General features: G+C 29.7%; 1 protein-coding gene across 2 annotated transcripts in view; it reads right to left on the bottom strand.

Annotated features, from left to right (window-relative positions):
• The window catches only part of LOC142332833 (uncharacterized), a 62,552-nt gene extending 45,337 nt beyond the window's left edge, over positions 1-17,215 (bottom strand). Inside the window, exon 1 of one of the 2 annotated variants that reach the window (XM_075379454.1) lies at positions 17,010-17,215. In XM_075379454.1, the coding sequence (XP_075235569.1) occupies positions 17,010-17,082 (73 nt within the window). In that variant the 5' untranslated portion in view covers positions 17,083-17,215. The remainder of the gene's footprint in view (positions 1-17,009) is intronic. The other variant, XM_075379455.1, reaches the window with a different exon arrangement.
• Between the last annotated feature and the right edge of the window lie 78 nt (positions 17,216-17,293).

The raw sequence follows: 17,293 nt of genomic DNA, 5'->3' as shown, positions 1-17,293 counted from the left end.
TTGGACAAAAGTAACTGTACAGGATTTCTCATGTTGAGGGATTTTCTGTATTCCGGACGAGCCACAGGAAACAACACTTTCTGTTAGGTAATGATACTTATTATTGCTTGTTCTTCCTTATAAATGGGACAATGACCAGACCTTGCCGAATGTGAAACCTTACAATTCACACACTTTTCAGTTTCAGTACATGCGCTATCATCATGTCCCGCACAACTGCAACGCGTACAAACTTGTTCCTAGTGCAACTAATTTTGGTGTGACCAAAACCCTGAGAATGGAAGCAGCGTCTGAGAGTTTGGGATGTATGGTCGCACACGAACAGACAGGTAACCTATTTTTTATTCTCTCACGAACCGTCGGAGTAGAAATGGTTATAATAAATGAAGATGTTGGTATATCAACCCAGTTTTCCTTCCTCATTATCCTCGTTAACAGAAGAGACTGACTGCAGGGAGCGTACCACTGTTATTTCTGATGGTTCAATACCAGCCAACTCACGATAGAAGAACCCCCTTGCTGGAATTTAAGGTATTATGTAGTTCCACCACTACTCCACCAAACTACACTAAGTAGTTTCCGACTCTGTTCGTCAACAGTAACCTCAATCAACAGGGTGCCACTCCAAATTTTTTAATTGATCTCGGAAATCGACACAGTGCAACAAGGCACTTTTTAATTAAGAAAGGTGAAACCTTTGCAAATGATTTACTTTCTTCCTTGTATTTGACTACAATAAACCGTATTACTGATTCTTGCATTCGTCGTTTTATCTCCAAATAAATCTTCGGCTGACAACGTTGGTCGAAGTCTTTTTACTTAAAAAGACTTCGACCGACGTTGAACTCGGGAACTTTCCCGAGTTTGTTGGTTTTTTAAAGTGGACCAACAACCACCAAACGAGCAGAGGGACAGACATATGGTTCCCTCCGGCGATGTAACGGACCGCTCCAGTAGAGCGCAAGTGTACTGGAGCCTGAGCAAGTATACTGGGTGAACAACTGGGTTCACCCAGGTTCCCAGAGGACATCCGTTTGGGACCCACTACATCGGTACGATAATTTTTCCATTTTGGGTTACGGTTTGCTTTTCGTAAAGTATCGCAATACCACCGAATGTAAGAAGAAATAGTGTAAAATGTTGTTGTATAATTGTGTAAGGGTATATGTTGTAATTTGTGTAGTGTTCTTGGTGTAGTGTATGTGTATAGTGTTCTGCAGCTCTGTGTGGAGCGGGAAGAAAAGCTGCAGAGGCTAGGGCCGTGCGGATGCCAACCTACAAAGTCTTAAAGAATAAGACTACCCGTCGGGATACAGTTAACATCATATGACTGCAATATTAGGAAACGTTTACGGCCATGTAATTTAGTTACAAAATTATTCGACCTTAAATATCACTGAATTTGTAAAAAATGTAAACGTATTGAAAACAATGCGTTTACATTTACCGTTATTATATTTTTCTGTTGTACAGAAAACTTTGCTTATACGAAGTTTTACAACACATCTGTTTACTTACAATTGAGCCCGCTTTTCACTACAATAAATAAAAACAGGATGTTATGAATCATTTTTAAGAGGCTAATGATGCGATAAAACAAAAATCAGAAAAAATGAACTAAACCTCTTTTTCCCCTGTACCCTTCAGTTTTTAAAACTAAGTATAATTATTAATAATAATAATAATAAAAAGGAATATTATTTGCGGTAGTAAAAAACTGATAATAAATATTATTTAATAATACAAGTTAATCCTCAATTCTGTTCATAATTTCAATTTGGAAGATTTTATTTTTTAACTTTAATAGTCACGTATTAAAGAACAAAAATAAAAAAAATAGGGGAATTAATATGTTACTTTATTGTAAACCGCTTAAAATGTTCGACTAGGAGAATCAGATAAGACTAAGTTTTGTAGTTAGGGCCAAGAAAATCAAAATATTAGTAAGTCAATTTTACACAATCACAATTTATTTTTATTAGTAATAGGTTACATAATTTAACGAATAGCATGGTCTACTGAAAATCCACATTAAGAAATACTGTGTAATCAAACTTTCAAAAGTGGTTTTCTGTAATTGTATGATGTGACAAAAAAATTGGGAATAAGTTAATCGGACCAATTATTTTTCAAAATTATCCCCTGGAAAATATGTATAGAATAAAAAAAAACAAATCCTGTTAAAAGTCATAACATTTATTTGAAGAAAGTCAATAGATTTCTCTGCATTTTTATTTTATTGAACATTTACACTTGACTTATCCAAATAATGAGCAAGATGAAACGGAACAATTAATTGGTCTTCAAGGACCTCTGATTTTAGAACAATTAATTGGTTTTCAAGGACCTCTGTTTTAAGATTAAAATCCTCTTTATTACTACTATTTGAGGTACAACCCAGAGCTTAATTCGAAGGTAGGCTACCTCCAGCTTCTCAGTCCAAGGGGGCCGCTTTTTCCCTTATAGTTGCAAAAAGTAGTAAAGCCCTCACCCATGTAGAATTTAAATATTTTCTATATAGTTTTCTTCTACTTAAGTTATATAAGCTTAATAAGACCGTTAAATAATAAAGATACAGTTTTGGAACATTAAGTTCTTCACATTCAAAATACAAACTTAAACTTGTTCCAGGCATCGACAGAAACACAGTACGGTATTAGTTAATATTTATAGTATAAATTTAAGAAAATCTTTCAAAATGAGATACAAAATGTTTCAGGCCTAAGTAAATATGAAATTTTTTCCGTATTTTGACATGTACTCCTTAACTATAAATTAATACATACTCTAAATAACAATAATAATGCACTGTATAAGCTTATTTCAGAAATGCTATTCCACAGATAAAAAATACAACCGCTACAATATTTGCCTGGAAGGATCAAGGGAAACCATGAGAAACCTTTGATTAGATCAGCATTATTAAACGCAAAATTATAAATAAAAATAATTATCGGCGTCATCAGTGCACGTTAATAAATAAAAATAACTATTTCATGAAGTAATAGTGATGTAAACGAGTGCTGATAATAAATAAATAAAATAAATACACGTAAAATCACAATTTTAATGACGATTTTTTTTTTTTTTTTTTAACCTCCGGGGCCGCATTAATGACGATATTGCTAAATATTTCAGTACACGTAAATGAAATACGAAAAAAAAATTCTACATAGCTTTATCTACAAAATAGTCATTATTTTAAAACTGAGGAGTAATAAATTATTGTTTTTGTAAAAAAAAAATTAATTTGATTTAAAATAAACTATATGTTAGATCATTTAGATGGTTAGGCAATTTATTATAAATAGAAACTGAATCATAACATGGTCCTTTCTCGAAGGCCAAATTATTATGTGCTGTGTAAGCAAAAATAGTAGCGTTATCTTGTTTGATCACATGAACACTGTTATTTTTTTTTTTATGAATAAATTAATGATTTTTTTTTTAACAGAAATTCCTAAATATGAACGTAAGAAAGTATTACATTTTTTAACTTACTAATATCGGCCTCTTTATGTCCCGTTTCCACAACGGAAACCTATAAATTCAGTTCTGATTTTGTCTGTGTGCGTAAGTTTAAAAAAAAAAAAAAACACCTTTGGACATTTTTTTCTCATAATTCTATGAAAATAAATACTTTTTTTAAGAGTTATAATGACTTCGCTTTTGATTTTGATAAAATTAGAGTCAAAAATTAATAATAATATTCGCCGCAGTGTTAAGCCATTCGACTGCTAAACGGGTTTAAAACCGTTAAGTTGAGAATCAGTCACCGGGTGGGTCTAACGGTCAACTCGTCTTCCCAAATCAGCTGATTTTGAAATCGAGAGTTCCAACGTTCATGTCCTAGTAAAGGCAGTAAGTTTTATATTGATTTTAATACTAGATCGTGGATACCGGTGTTCTTTGGTGGACGGGTATCAATTAACCACACGTCTCAGAAATGGTCGACCTGAGACTGTACAAGACTAGATTTCATTTACATATCATCCTATGAAGTAATACCTTACGGTGGTTCCGGAGGCTAAACAGAAACAGAAAAAAAGAAAGGTACTATGTGTCTAAAACTTCTGTATGGATTTCATCGTGTTCAAAGCACAGCTGTATGAGCCTCCATGTCCGGTTGCTCATCCGCAGCAGCATACAGGAGTGATCATTTCAAATGACGATCGAACAGCGTTTTGGAGCAGTTCGTTGTTGATGACGTATCTGCGTCTTCGGATGGATCTCTTCTTTTACAAAACCTCAAGAGTACACCGTCAGGTGTGGTGAGCTCAGGGCTTTTTTCCGACCAAGGCGATGGAGCCGGGTAACTCTTCTGACCCGCGATCGTCCGATCCACCGATTTGAAAAAATTTCAACGTGGCGTCTGCGGACATTCAAAGTAAAATACGCTGGAACACCGTCTTGCTGAAACGTAATGATGTAAGCGATCCCTTTTGCCGTTAATCGTGGAAGCACCCACTCGTCGATCGTTCTCGGATAACTGCGCCATTGAAAAAATAAGGATGAATGAGATGTTCGGTTGTCATCCCGGCCCAAATCATAACATTCGATTTCTTCAAAAAAGTAAAATGTCTTTTGCCCAAAAAAGAAACGGTATCGAGAGCTTCGATAAACTGCGCACTCGTCTGAGAACATAACGGTTCTTTTTATCGTCTGCTCTCGGAAAGCGTTCAAGCAATAACTGACATGCATAAACAACATTGTCACTCGACTCGTTAACTGCAGCTGGACGAAAAAGTTTCAATTTCAAGACCTTCCGCATACGGTCTCGCATTATCTATCTTGGAACCCTTAACTCTATAAAAAGATTTGCGCGTTGATTTCATCGGTGATCGTTGAATCGATGCCTTCACAGCAGCACACGTCTCAGCTCAAAGTGCTCAGCCTCCCGCTGCGTAGCGCATCAAGAACACTTCCCTTTGCAAAACCCTTTTCCCCTATTGCTATCGTTTGCCGTACTGGTGACGATTTCTAAAACGCACAAAGACGTCATTCATAATATTCTCCACGTTTACCAGGGTGTACCCGTTCTTGGACCCACACACAAGCTAATAAACGCTCTTCCGTAGTGAAAGCGCTCGTATCCGCCATCGTTCCACATTCAACTACGACTAAGGTCATCCCACTACGAATGGACACACCGGACGATCCCCGCCACCTTTTCAAGCATCAGTAGCGATATCAGGGGTGGGAATTGGCAGCAATAGAGCCCGATCAAGCTGGATTTATTACAAAGTAAAGGGACGTCCTCTCACTTCGTACGGGCAAACGCATTTTTATCTAACAACTTAGAACCAAATTTTCATGAAAATCTGTGGTAACATTTTTTCCAGGTATTTTGTACGAGTAAAAAACAGCTTTCTTTCTAGCATAAATGTTAAGTGTAACATAATTTAAAAAATATATATAATTACGGTAAAACAAATCTACTACTAAAAAAACTCACTGTAAATATATGGAAAAGCCGCTTTCAAAGTGAAATCAACAGAAAGAGTCCTCTGAACCTAATCAGAGATATTTTGATTTGGTGATCAATCTCGATGAAATATAGTGATGCGCACCCACCTTCATTACATAAAATAAAAACTTATACAAAAAACATCTCACATTCTATAAGATGTGCTCCTGTGCTAAGCCGAGAAACCACATGAAAGATTGTAAAACTCAATCCAGCTCAACATTAGTTTTGTTGAGCATTAGGGAATGCTCAACATTCCCTAATATTAAAAGGCTATAAGGAGGCAGTCCCTCCCGTTATAGCCAATACCTCTTATATATCTGAACTGTTAAATTGTTATAAGTAATCAAAAGAATAAATAAAGAATAAATACCAGACCAAAAATAAGTTTCAAAAACTAGAAATGTCCAAGATAATCGGGGGAGGAGGTGAACTTAGATATCAAATTCTGAATTTGGCGGAAAAAGAGATGGATCTCATGGGGGAGATGAAGAAGAAGTCGTCAACCAGTAAAGTTAGATGATAAGTGTGACAAGGAATAATTAGATGAGGAACCTCTTAAAGAGTACAGGATAGATTTAATCTAAGGCTAAGGAAAAGACTTTGAGAAGAGGAAAGTTTTAACATAAAAACATACAATAATGAAGCGAAAGCAACAATGTAATATGTTTCAAGAGATATGTAATGCAAAGATAAGTGACTATACATAGTGACATATTACATCTTCCACAAGTAACTTTGACAGGAAACAAAACTACGTTATCCCCCCCCCCCCCGTTCAACAAATGTTGTAAATAACATTACTATTTATTTACAATAAATTATATTGTTGTATTTACATTATTATTGAAACAATATTTTATAAAGCTGGCAAAGAGTTGGTAGTAACACTGACTATCAAGGGTCTTTTCTCCTTTGACAGGTTAGGTTAAAAAAAATAAAGATCTATAAGGGTCTTATAGTCCCTTTTTAACAATTAAACTTTTTAATTCAAAAATAAAATTCAAATAATGTATACCATCTATAATGTTGTTGTCACTTGGGGGATCTCAAAGGAACTTCAAGCGGAACACATACTGAATGGTAATTACAGATTCACACTTTTCAAACTTCAAAACTCAGAATACTTTCTGTTGGAAGGTCGACATCTTTGCTACTAGCACTTTCAAGCAGAAGGTACAGGAAACAGTTTATGGGCTTCTGCACAGCTATAACCGTTTGAGTTGCTCTTTCATTTCACGTATAATTAATCAATGTACATGAAAAACTTGAGAAATATTACATAGCTTTAAAACTCCGACATTCATTTTGAAACGCTCTGTATTTTGAGTGATTATCTAACATTTAACATTGTCATCAGGATATAATAACAGGATGTGTCATCATTTTCATCGTTATATGCATCTGCATCTCCTTGTAATGTACTAGCTACAGTTGGGTCAAATTGTATTGCAAATTCATTTAAACTAAAATTTTCAAGATTCAGAGGCCGGTACACATAACTATCAAAAATGTCTTTGAAAGGCTCTGCATGATCTGTCTATTTGCAATATCCTGTAACATTGCGATGTCTGGCATGTATTAACAAAAACGAATTTACTTGACTGTCTCTCCACACAACTGGAAAGTGCATTCAGATGCTGATACTTGCCTATATGTAAGAATAGCACTTTGAACTGAAAAAATTTGGTATGCAAAATTATCTCCTTTTTACCGTATTTTCTTAATGGCTTCTGATATACTCTGTGCTACCGCTTGCGGCTCAGATTTGGATAGATATATATTTTACTATATAAGCCACACTTACAGCAGATCCACAAGGCCACATACATACAGGCCTGCCATATTTTTAACATTTTTTTATTACAATTATTTATTATAATTTCATCTTTTTTTCTTTTTAAAATCATAAACCTACTACTGTTTCTCATTATTTGTTCACTACCTAGATTTTCAGTTTCCTCAGAAACTGGCCTTGGGAAGTCAAAACTGTATTCATTCCCCTCTATATTTTTGAAACGCATTTCAGTATGTGAGCATTGTTATATCATTAAAACTAAATTTCATAACTCTTCATTATCTGTAGGTAACTTATTACCGATTAGTTGCATTCCTTCAAGACTATCAAAAGAAGGCATATTTTCACACCTAGTTCTAAATGGACATGTTGACTGCCCCACAGCTGAAATTCTATTCACCAGAAAAATTAGTAATTTTTCTTCCTAAGATCAGATTATTTTCACGTTTTAATCAGAAAAATGCATTCAAACAGAAAAAAAAAATGTCGAGACAGTGCCGCAGCATATTTTTCAATCAAATCTAGTTTTTCTGAAAATGTTAAATTCTCAATTTTACAATGTGGACTACCATTGAAGTACATGTTAGATTATTTTAAATGTTTAACAAGAAGTACGGATATTGCAAAGGTTCTAACTGTCATATAATGATAATAGATATATATTATGCGCAGATTCTGACCTGTCATGCTCCATCATTAACAGCAATGCTTACTGGCAACATGCAGCTGAGTGTTTTCTGTAATGCATTCCCTGCTTTCTTTTATTGAGTATATTTTTTGCTTACACCTCAAGAACGATGAACATTTTGAAAAAAATCACGATAGGCAAAATGTGTTTCTTTTTTAATGTTTTATGGACACCATCATTAAAATTTTAAAATAGCATAATTTTAAAAGTTTGTCTCCTAGTATAGCCCTCCTTATAGATAACAGAATTTAAGATAACATGTATTCCTTCCACACTGAAGACATATTACTACCAAAAAAGATGGTTATAATTTGTTGGATCTGTGAAGCAGAAGAAAACAAATAAATATACATGACTGTTAAATACATAACCATTCCTCCTATGGACATAGCAGGGTAAAAATAAGGGCTATTATCCCTGACTTCTGAATGAAATAACCAAAATGGCATACTAAAGTAACAGAATCACCTAATTACTACATGAATGTTATTTTGGGTCCAGAAATACATACTAGACGAAAGGTTTTTCTCTCTCACAACTTTATAGGGTTTGAATGAGATCCTCAGAAAACATATTAACTACCTAAAAAGCATTAACTGTGCAAAAATTTATTAACCCTTAAAATTTTTTAACCCGTAAAATTTTAAGATGCAGGACCCAAAAGGTCCTGTATCTTAAAAAAAGGTTGAGGACCTCCTCAACTGATTGTGGTCAAAATTAAATGAGATTGATACACAGAGATCACCATGCCAAATTTCCACCTTGTTATGAGATACCAAGCAAATATTAGGCCAACAAATATATACATCTTTCTGGAATTTTTCAGCGTTAATTTTTTTTTTTTTGTTAGATGGATCAGAAGTGTGAAGATCTGCAAAAACTCTTGACATGCAAATTTAACCCGTTCAACATACTTTCCTTTAGTATATTTATAAATAAACAGCATTATTTAGCCAGAAAGTAAAAAAAAAAATATATATATATATTATCATAAATTAAATTAGATGGTTCATATCTCCAATTAAAAACTGCCCAATAAATTTTTACAAGAGCAGACAAATATTTTCTTTCTTGTTCTTGTAGTTAGGTAATATTGTTAGTATTGTAATTTTTTTATGAATTCCTTATCAAAGGCAATAAATAAATTTAACCACTGGTGAGTTTTCAAATTTCTATAATCTTTTAAGTTTTTTGTCTACATAAGTTCTTATTTTATCATTGAAAATGTTCAAAAGTATTAATTTTAAAAATTCAGAAATTTAAGTATATTATTGATATTCATTGATTTTTAGTCTTCTGATAGCACTTAATTTAATTTCTTTATTATTTAAAACTTTTTTCTATATTTTGTTTTTTATTGTACATGACAAAAGTTATATATATATAAATATTAATTTATATGGTTGTGGTTAATTAAATGAGAATAATTTTTGGATCACAATACACAAATATAACAAACTGTAATATACTGTTCTTAGTATTTCCTTTTTAAGTCAAAATCTTCTCCTTATATAATATTCAGTTGTTCATTTAACATTATTTTTTTACAGAATTTTTTTAAAAGAATTATTTTATTACAGCTGTACAGCTTCTTTCTTATTTATCATGTTAATTCAGATTTTTTAAATTTTTGTCTAGATTTCCTAATTTAAAAACTATTGAATACTACACCATAAAATGATTGAAATACATAAATTAAGAATAAAGATAAAAAATACATAATCTTAATGTATAATAACTCATTACCCCATATATCATTAAACTTATCAGAAAACTAATACATAAATAAATATGATAAATAGTGTGTAAAACTGGATTGTATGTAGAAGTGTGGCTTCATATTAAATAGAAATTTACAGTTTAATTTACATTTAAGAAAATCACTAATTATTTTACAAGTTCAGTATTTAGAAATGAATTTGGGTAAAAAGTAATAAACTGTTTATTTTGTTTTCTGTAATTAGTTAAATACATATTATACTGGCTGATTCAGATGAATGTTGTTTAACAATTGACTGCCATGAGATCCCATATGAGTCTAAACTAATATTATAAAAGGCCACATGAAAAAAAAAAATCACTTTCAGTGCACCTTCTGGTGTACTGAAAGTGATATTTTTTTCAGTGCCAAGTAGGGGATAAAAAAGATTTCCAACTTAAAGTTACGAAAAACTTCAAATTTACTCAATATGACAATGGTTGCATGTGAAAAAAGTTTCACATGTTTAGCATATAACAAGCCCCATATTCTTACAATTCCAGCAACATTTTGATCATCCCTTGCCATAAGGGTTGGTCATATCAAAAATTGTTTCAAACGAAAGGTTTAGGTAATGTTTAGAGGACTAATGACCACTTTAAACTGATTCGATACTGTACCTATTAAGGGAGGTATGATTCTTTTTTGTCTTTGAAACCCCATTTTTTCAACCCCTGAATCAATGGTTGGTGATATAAAAGAACTTAACTTACATCAAATTTAGGCCCTTATCCATAGAATAGTATCAACTTTTAACGAATTTGATATTTTACTTAATAAGAAAGTTGTAGTGATATTTTGTTTTTTCAAAAAAGCCCCTCTATTTCCACGGTCAGATTTTGGTTGTAAACGAACTCTACCGAAATTTTGGGACGAGTTATTTTTAAGGAACAATTTAAAGGTGATTGGTGCAAAATTATGGCAGTTATCATTTCCACAAGAAAGTAAAATATATATATACGTATAAATGTATATATAAACTTTTTAGCTGACGATGGTTTTGGGGTCTGGGGGCTGTGAAAAGCGAAGATATGTCAAAATTTTCTAGAAGTTGAATCATAGTACCCGTTACAATGGGTAGATTTCTTATGAAATCTACCTAAAAAAAATAATTGTATCCGACTGGCCAATATTTTTTCAGTAAATACTAATTCAACATTTTATGTAGTTGTTCTTTGCTATCTTAAAAAAGTAATACAAATGAGTTTTACGGCCCTAGAATATGAGATACCAAATATAATCTCATGGCCTCCCAGTGGTGCATAGTTTTGCTTACTGTAATTATTCCATACATAGAAATATAATATATCAAATAAAAAAATATATATATACATAAAATGCAGTTGTTAGTATCTTTCTGGTTAATTAATTTTAATCACATGATTTCTTACTTAAAACTGGTCAAAATTAACACACTGTTAGATTCTTGATGGTTGGTTGTAAGGGAATTTATTTTTAATTACGTTTGCTTCCATTCCTGCTAGATGAAACAAGTAACTGCTCAATTTTTACTTTATAAATAAAGTACTTACATAAAAGAAACACGATAAGCTTTGTTGATTAGTAATTATTTTTATAAAAATATGTTATCAAAATAAATTCTTTTTATAAAATTAAAAAATTACTGTGGATAAAAAATAAAAAGATGTTTAAAAAAAATAAGATGAGGTAAACTAAAATTACATAGTAATTACTATAAGATAATAAACAAAACTAAAAGAAAAATGTCTACTTTTTAATCAATGTTCCATATAAAAACAGTTTTGACAATAGAAGAATGAACTTACTGAGCACTTAGTATGCACCCTTGGAATGCCACTGCGTATACTTTTCCAATTTGATGGAACATTTTTTGTAACGTTCAATTTAACAACTCTTTTTAGCTTACAACCCTTTTAGCTTTTACTTACAAATAAGTAAAACTCAAATTAAAGCATTAAAACTAAATATTTAGTTCCAAAAAATTATAAAATTATTAACCCCATTAAAAAGTTAATGTAACAGGACATCGAAACAGTATATCAATTTCTAATTAAAATGTGATGAACACGAGTATATAGAAAAAGACACAAAATGAGTTGCCATACAGTCTATTTCTAGCAAGTAACTGTATGTAAGTTTCAGATCCAAATGGGATCTCATAGCCTGATGTTGATATTATGTGAGATTCCAGTTGGGATCTCAAGGCAGTTAAAGAAAGCTTGTAAAATAGCATTAAATCCTCTCTTCAAACTCATTTCAATATTTTGTTAAGAATTATTTGCAGCCACAATTCTAACAAAAATGTATGCAATGCAACGATTTCAGTATACTGAATATCAATGGTCTTTTCAAAAATATCACTGTTTTTACATTCAAAAATATAATCTGTTCCAGTTATTTTGTTAAACATTATTTTACAACCACATGAACTCAAAAAAAAAAAAAGTTAAAATTTGAAGATTTCAAAGTAACAATTTTAAAGAAACTTGCATTTATTACAGGAATAAAAACATTAGAGTGTATGTATGTATGTGTGTATATATATATATTATTAATTTTTTAAATTAATAAATATAAATATATTTAAAAATCACATTAATTGAAGACTTGAAAAAATAAATAAATTTCTTAATCTGATTTTTATCTCTAGTTTTTGATGAGAGAAAATTAATTGGTTGCAGTTAAATATTTTTTGGTTTAATATATAATTTTTGCTGTCTGAACTTGTCCTGTTAACAACGCCTTTTGACTTTACACAGTTAGTAAAAAATGCTAACTGTTAATAGTAAAATTGATTATGTATAATTTTTATAGTAAGTAAAATTAATATTTTTATAATAACTTCGTATAATTTGTAATGTAGTTAAGTAACAAATAAAAATCTTTTTCCAAATTTATATATTTTACTACTAAAATCAAATTAAGGATTTAAATTTTTTTGGTTGCAAATAAACAAAATAAAATTAATATGAAACAATATTTTTTTTTTTATTTGCAATGTCATACACCAAAAAGTAATAGTAATATATCACCAAAAAGGTTATCTCATAACAAATACAAAAAATAAATGAAAAATCTGAGGGAGTTAAAAAAAATGTAATTATTATTTAAAAGAATATTATGATATAGAAATTACTACTATGAAATGTTTTCTGCTAAATAATATAAATTACCATGTTTATATATAGTTCTGCAATTTTTCTCCCTTATTCAGAGGACCATATCATACTGCTGAATATGTTTTTTATGAATTATATTATAAATATTTATATAAATAAAGAATACTATAATAATCAATAGTTATTATATAAATTTATTACTATTTACATAAACAACATATATATAAAATAATATATATAATACATTATTTGTTATAATTTTTTTTTTAATAAATCTATTATAATAAAAAAAATAAGTCTTTGTTTTCTCTTGACTTAGAAAAGAGATGTATTATTAATTTATTTAACAATATCAATAAAAATAGGGAATTGCTTACTATGCATATGTTTTAATAAAAAAAAACTATTTGAAACACAAAATAAAGTTATTATCTACATAACTTTATTCGAAATTTAATAGAATACAATAATCCTACATTATTTAACCATGTTTTTCATGAAAATTTTAAAATAAAACTTCAAAGTGATAAAATATTCATGTTTAACATGTGAATGATCAACAGAACAACAAAATAAATTTAATATATGTAATAAGAGAAAATAAATGCAAAATTAACAAGAAAATCTTTTTTTAATTTTGTTTCTAGTTATTCAGTTAATTACTACTTTATCAACAAGTGCACCTAGAAATGCTGTAGAAAAAGCAAAATTTCTGCTTAAAATCTGTAAGACTTAAACCTCTTGAATAAAAATAAAAGAATTTCTATATAACAAAAAGAAAATAAACTAAGTATGTTAGCCTATCTGATTTTCACAAATTTATTTAAAAAATCAGTATACAGTATCTTCCTCAGATGTTAGCAAGCAATATAAGTGTATGTGTTAATACACACTTATATTGCATATAATTTTTGGGTATTCTGTTCATAACATCTGAGGAAGGTACTGAAACAGCTGTCATGATTTTTTTAAAAATCAAGACATATTTTGTTTATTTTCTTTTTGTTACGGTGTATTTTCATCAAGTAATGGCTTCATCCATAGATTAATTTCTATATAAAAAAATATCTTTTATTTAAACTGTTCCATTCTATGCAATAATGTAAGTCACAGTTTCAGTATTTTCCCCCTTATTTACAAGTGTACGACTCTTTATAACAAACTTCAATACACATAGTACCAACTACAGGGTCTGACAGAATGGTATGAAAGGTTTACAAAACTTTCTAATACACCTTTTTACGGTGCAATTGTTATAACTTTTCAGTTCATCTTAGGCTCATTATGTGATAGGCAATCAAGCTGGCAGGAGACTAAAGTAAAACCATATCAGCAACTCAAAATCTGTTGGTATTGCATAAACCGGTCAGCAGAATGAAGGTCAACGAATTAACAGATATTATTACCAAATATTTAAAAAATAAAAACAGAAAGACATGAAAATACTGGGTGCATCCTTCATTGGAATAATGTTGAAAAAAGGAATGTTTTCAACATTTTTTTACAATCGAGACAATTATGAAGATACATTTTTTATGAAGATAAATTTTTTAGTTTTGTAAGAACATTTACAAAATCATTGGGTGATTTGTTAAATACAATGAAATCATCAATAAGTGGTAGAAATATGAATTTTAGATCCTCCATTTCTCCAGAATAAAAATAAGCCTTGCAATCGGCTGGTTGCTCATGTTATCTTTATATTTGGTCGTGACGACCAAATATGCATAATCACATATTAACCTTAGAGTTTAGTGGCTGCTGTCAACTTGATCGCCAGTAACTGATTGCCTAGAGTGTAATGACCCTTAAAAACCAATTATCTAAATGGTTTCCTGTTTTTTCTTTTTTATACCTTCATTTATTTATTTAAAACTTTGTTTCAACTTCTTGTTAGGTATCATCTTTTAGTTCAGGAAATGAATTTGGTCAATTTTTATGTACTTCTTTTACCTCAACATTAAAGAAAAATAATAGTGCAGTCAAAGTTGAAAACCATAGAGAGGAATCACATTGTTCCATCACGCTTACAACATAGCTTTTTACAGATGTACTTTAAGTACTCTTCTAAGTGATTTCATATTATGGTGATATTTAATGGCTTACATCATTGTATCAGCAATTTTCATTCTTTACTTGTTGTAAAGATTTTATATAACAAATTATTGAGCACATATAAAAATTATTAGACATAAATTTGGAAGATTAATTTTATTTTAATGAATGTAATAACAAAAGAAGCATATTTTATATTTAATAAAATAAATAAATACTGAATGAGAAAGTTGAATTTTTTTAAAGGAAATCTTAATGTATTACTGCTACTAGCTATAATTTAAGTAGTAATGATTTTTAAGTTTACTGATAAAAAAAATTATTCATAATACATCTTGGAATTTGTTTTAGTGTAAATTTAAAAATTGATAAAATTAAAATCGAAATGCTATCACTATATTTTTGGTGAATCAACTTTTATTATGGGCGTAACATCAAACTGGATAGTGTAACATTAAAAATAGATATTACAGTTCAGTATAAATATCATCTTCATTAAAGAAGGTAGCAGCAAGCTTAATTAAATATTATTTTAAAATTTAATTTATTCATTTATAATGTTTTATGTGTTTAAATTTTAATGAGAATACTATGTAAAATACTTCTAATCTTTTGGCATGATGTTTATTTTTAATACTGCAATTATTTTTAGCTTTCCTATTTACAAACCTATGTTTTTCTTATTTTATATGATTTGCACATTCTGGAATATATGTACAGTATTTATGTTTCAAAGTTATTTGATGTTATTTATATTTTTGAAAAATTTTCAGTCTTTCATATGAATACAGAATTTTCAGTCTTAGTTACTTATTCAATTTCAACATATTTTTATTTATTATTTATACTGTTAATTTTTCTATCATTATTATTTTTATATTCTATTTTAAAGTATTTTAAAATATTTACTTACTTTATTAGTAATTATTTCAATATACATTACATTGATATGTTGTTTATGTTCTGTATCACAATTCATAATTAATGTTTATTAAGTACTGTATAGCATTCAATTGTGCTTAATGCTACACTCCAATAGTGTAAAGGGCCTCAGTTTTTTTTTAAAAAAGCATACTAGTACTTCTATAATGAAAAGTGAGATGTGATTTTTATTACTTCATAAAAGCATTCTTTTAAAATACATATGTATTGAGAAGTTTTGTAAAAATTATTAATATAATAAAAAAAATCATGTTCTATATATAAATTATAAAATACAATGACATTTTTAAATGCATGAATTCTATAAGAGCTTTTCAGGAAATAATTATAAAATGAAACGGCACAAAAATTCGTGTCAAACAGAAAAAATGCCAATAAAACTATTCTTTTTTTTTTTAAATTTGCACTGTATTTCTTCTCAGAAATTAAAAAATATAAATTGAATTTCCAGAGGTAATATAAGATCTACGCTACTGATTAACGTGTCTGAATGAGAAATAAAGATGTTGTCGAGAGGGCGTCTAAAGTGCATTTAGCAATTAACGTTAGCAAAAAAAAAGAGTATCTTTTTCCATAGATATCACCTAGAATATGACATTTAAGTGATCAAACTAACGAAGAAAACTGAAATATTGGCACTGAGCATTTCAAGAAATAAGCAACTGTAAGTCGTACGTAGCAAGCAACAGGAATAAAATTGGCAGAAAAATGCGTTAAGTCCGGCTTTTTTTTATTTAGAGGTTATGTTCAATATTTAATACATTAAAATCTTTAAAAAAAATAAATAAATAAATAAAGTCGGAAGAAGTTTAATATTGGCTTTAAAATTTTGTTTTTATTAAAATCGTGCGAAACTAAAAAGAATGTTTGTTGATATTTTTAATCTCTGATAAGGTTATAACGCTACTGTCAATAACAAACGAAGTTGTGAAATTATAAACAGCAAAACAAATAAATTACAAAATCAGTAAGTTAATAACTAAAATTAAGTCAAATAAATACTATATAACAACTGAAAGAAATTTAAATACATAAAATACCAATTACAACCTTAAATTTCATCAAAATTACGTTTAATCAATAATTGATCAACAAAAAAGTTAAACCTTCATTTTCATAATAGATAGTGACTAAAAAAATTGCAATCTATCAGATTTTACTCGGAGTAATTTAAACTATTAAAATAAAATTGATATTACCTTTAAGATAAAAGCAGTTAAATTCTTGAGCCAATTTCAATAAACGCGACATCGAGGTTTCTTCCGACGCCATATATACCTCCTTATCTTACCCTGGTTTGCTGCGAAACCCAACTGCACGTCAGCCCAATAATATTTAGCTTCAAGAAATTATAGAAAATCAATACGCATGCGCTCTTTTTGTATGAATCTGTTACATTTCGCAAAGCTATGATGAAATTTTTGCATTAATCGATATATTAATGAATAAGTTTCGCTTTTATCAGCTTCAAAAAGGATCTACT

This window comes from Lycorma delicatula, chromosome 12 (genome assembly GCF_047948215.1).
Source record: "Lycorma delicatula isolate Av1 chromosome 12, ASM4794821v1, whole genome shotgun sequence".
Classification (NCBI taxonomy): Eukaryota; Metazoa; Arthropoda; class Insecta; order Hemiptera; family Fulgoridae; genus Lycorma; species Lycorma delicatula.
The sequence above is the reverse complement of the archived record's forward strand: the minus strand, read 5'-3'. Positions and strand labels throughout refer to the sequence as shown.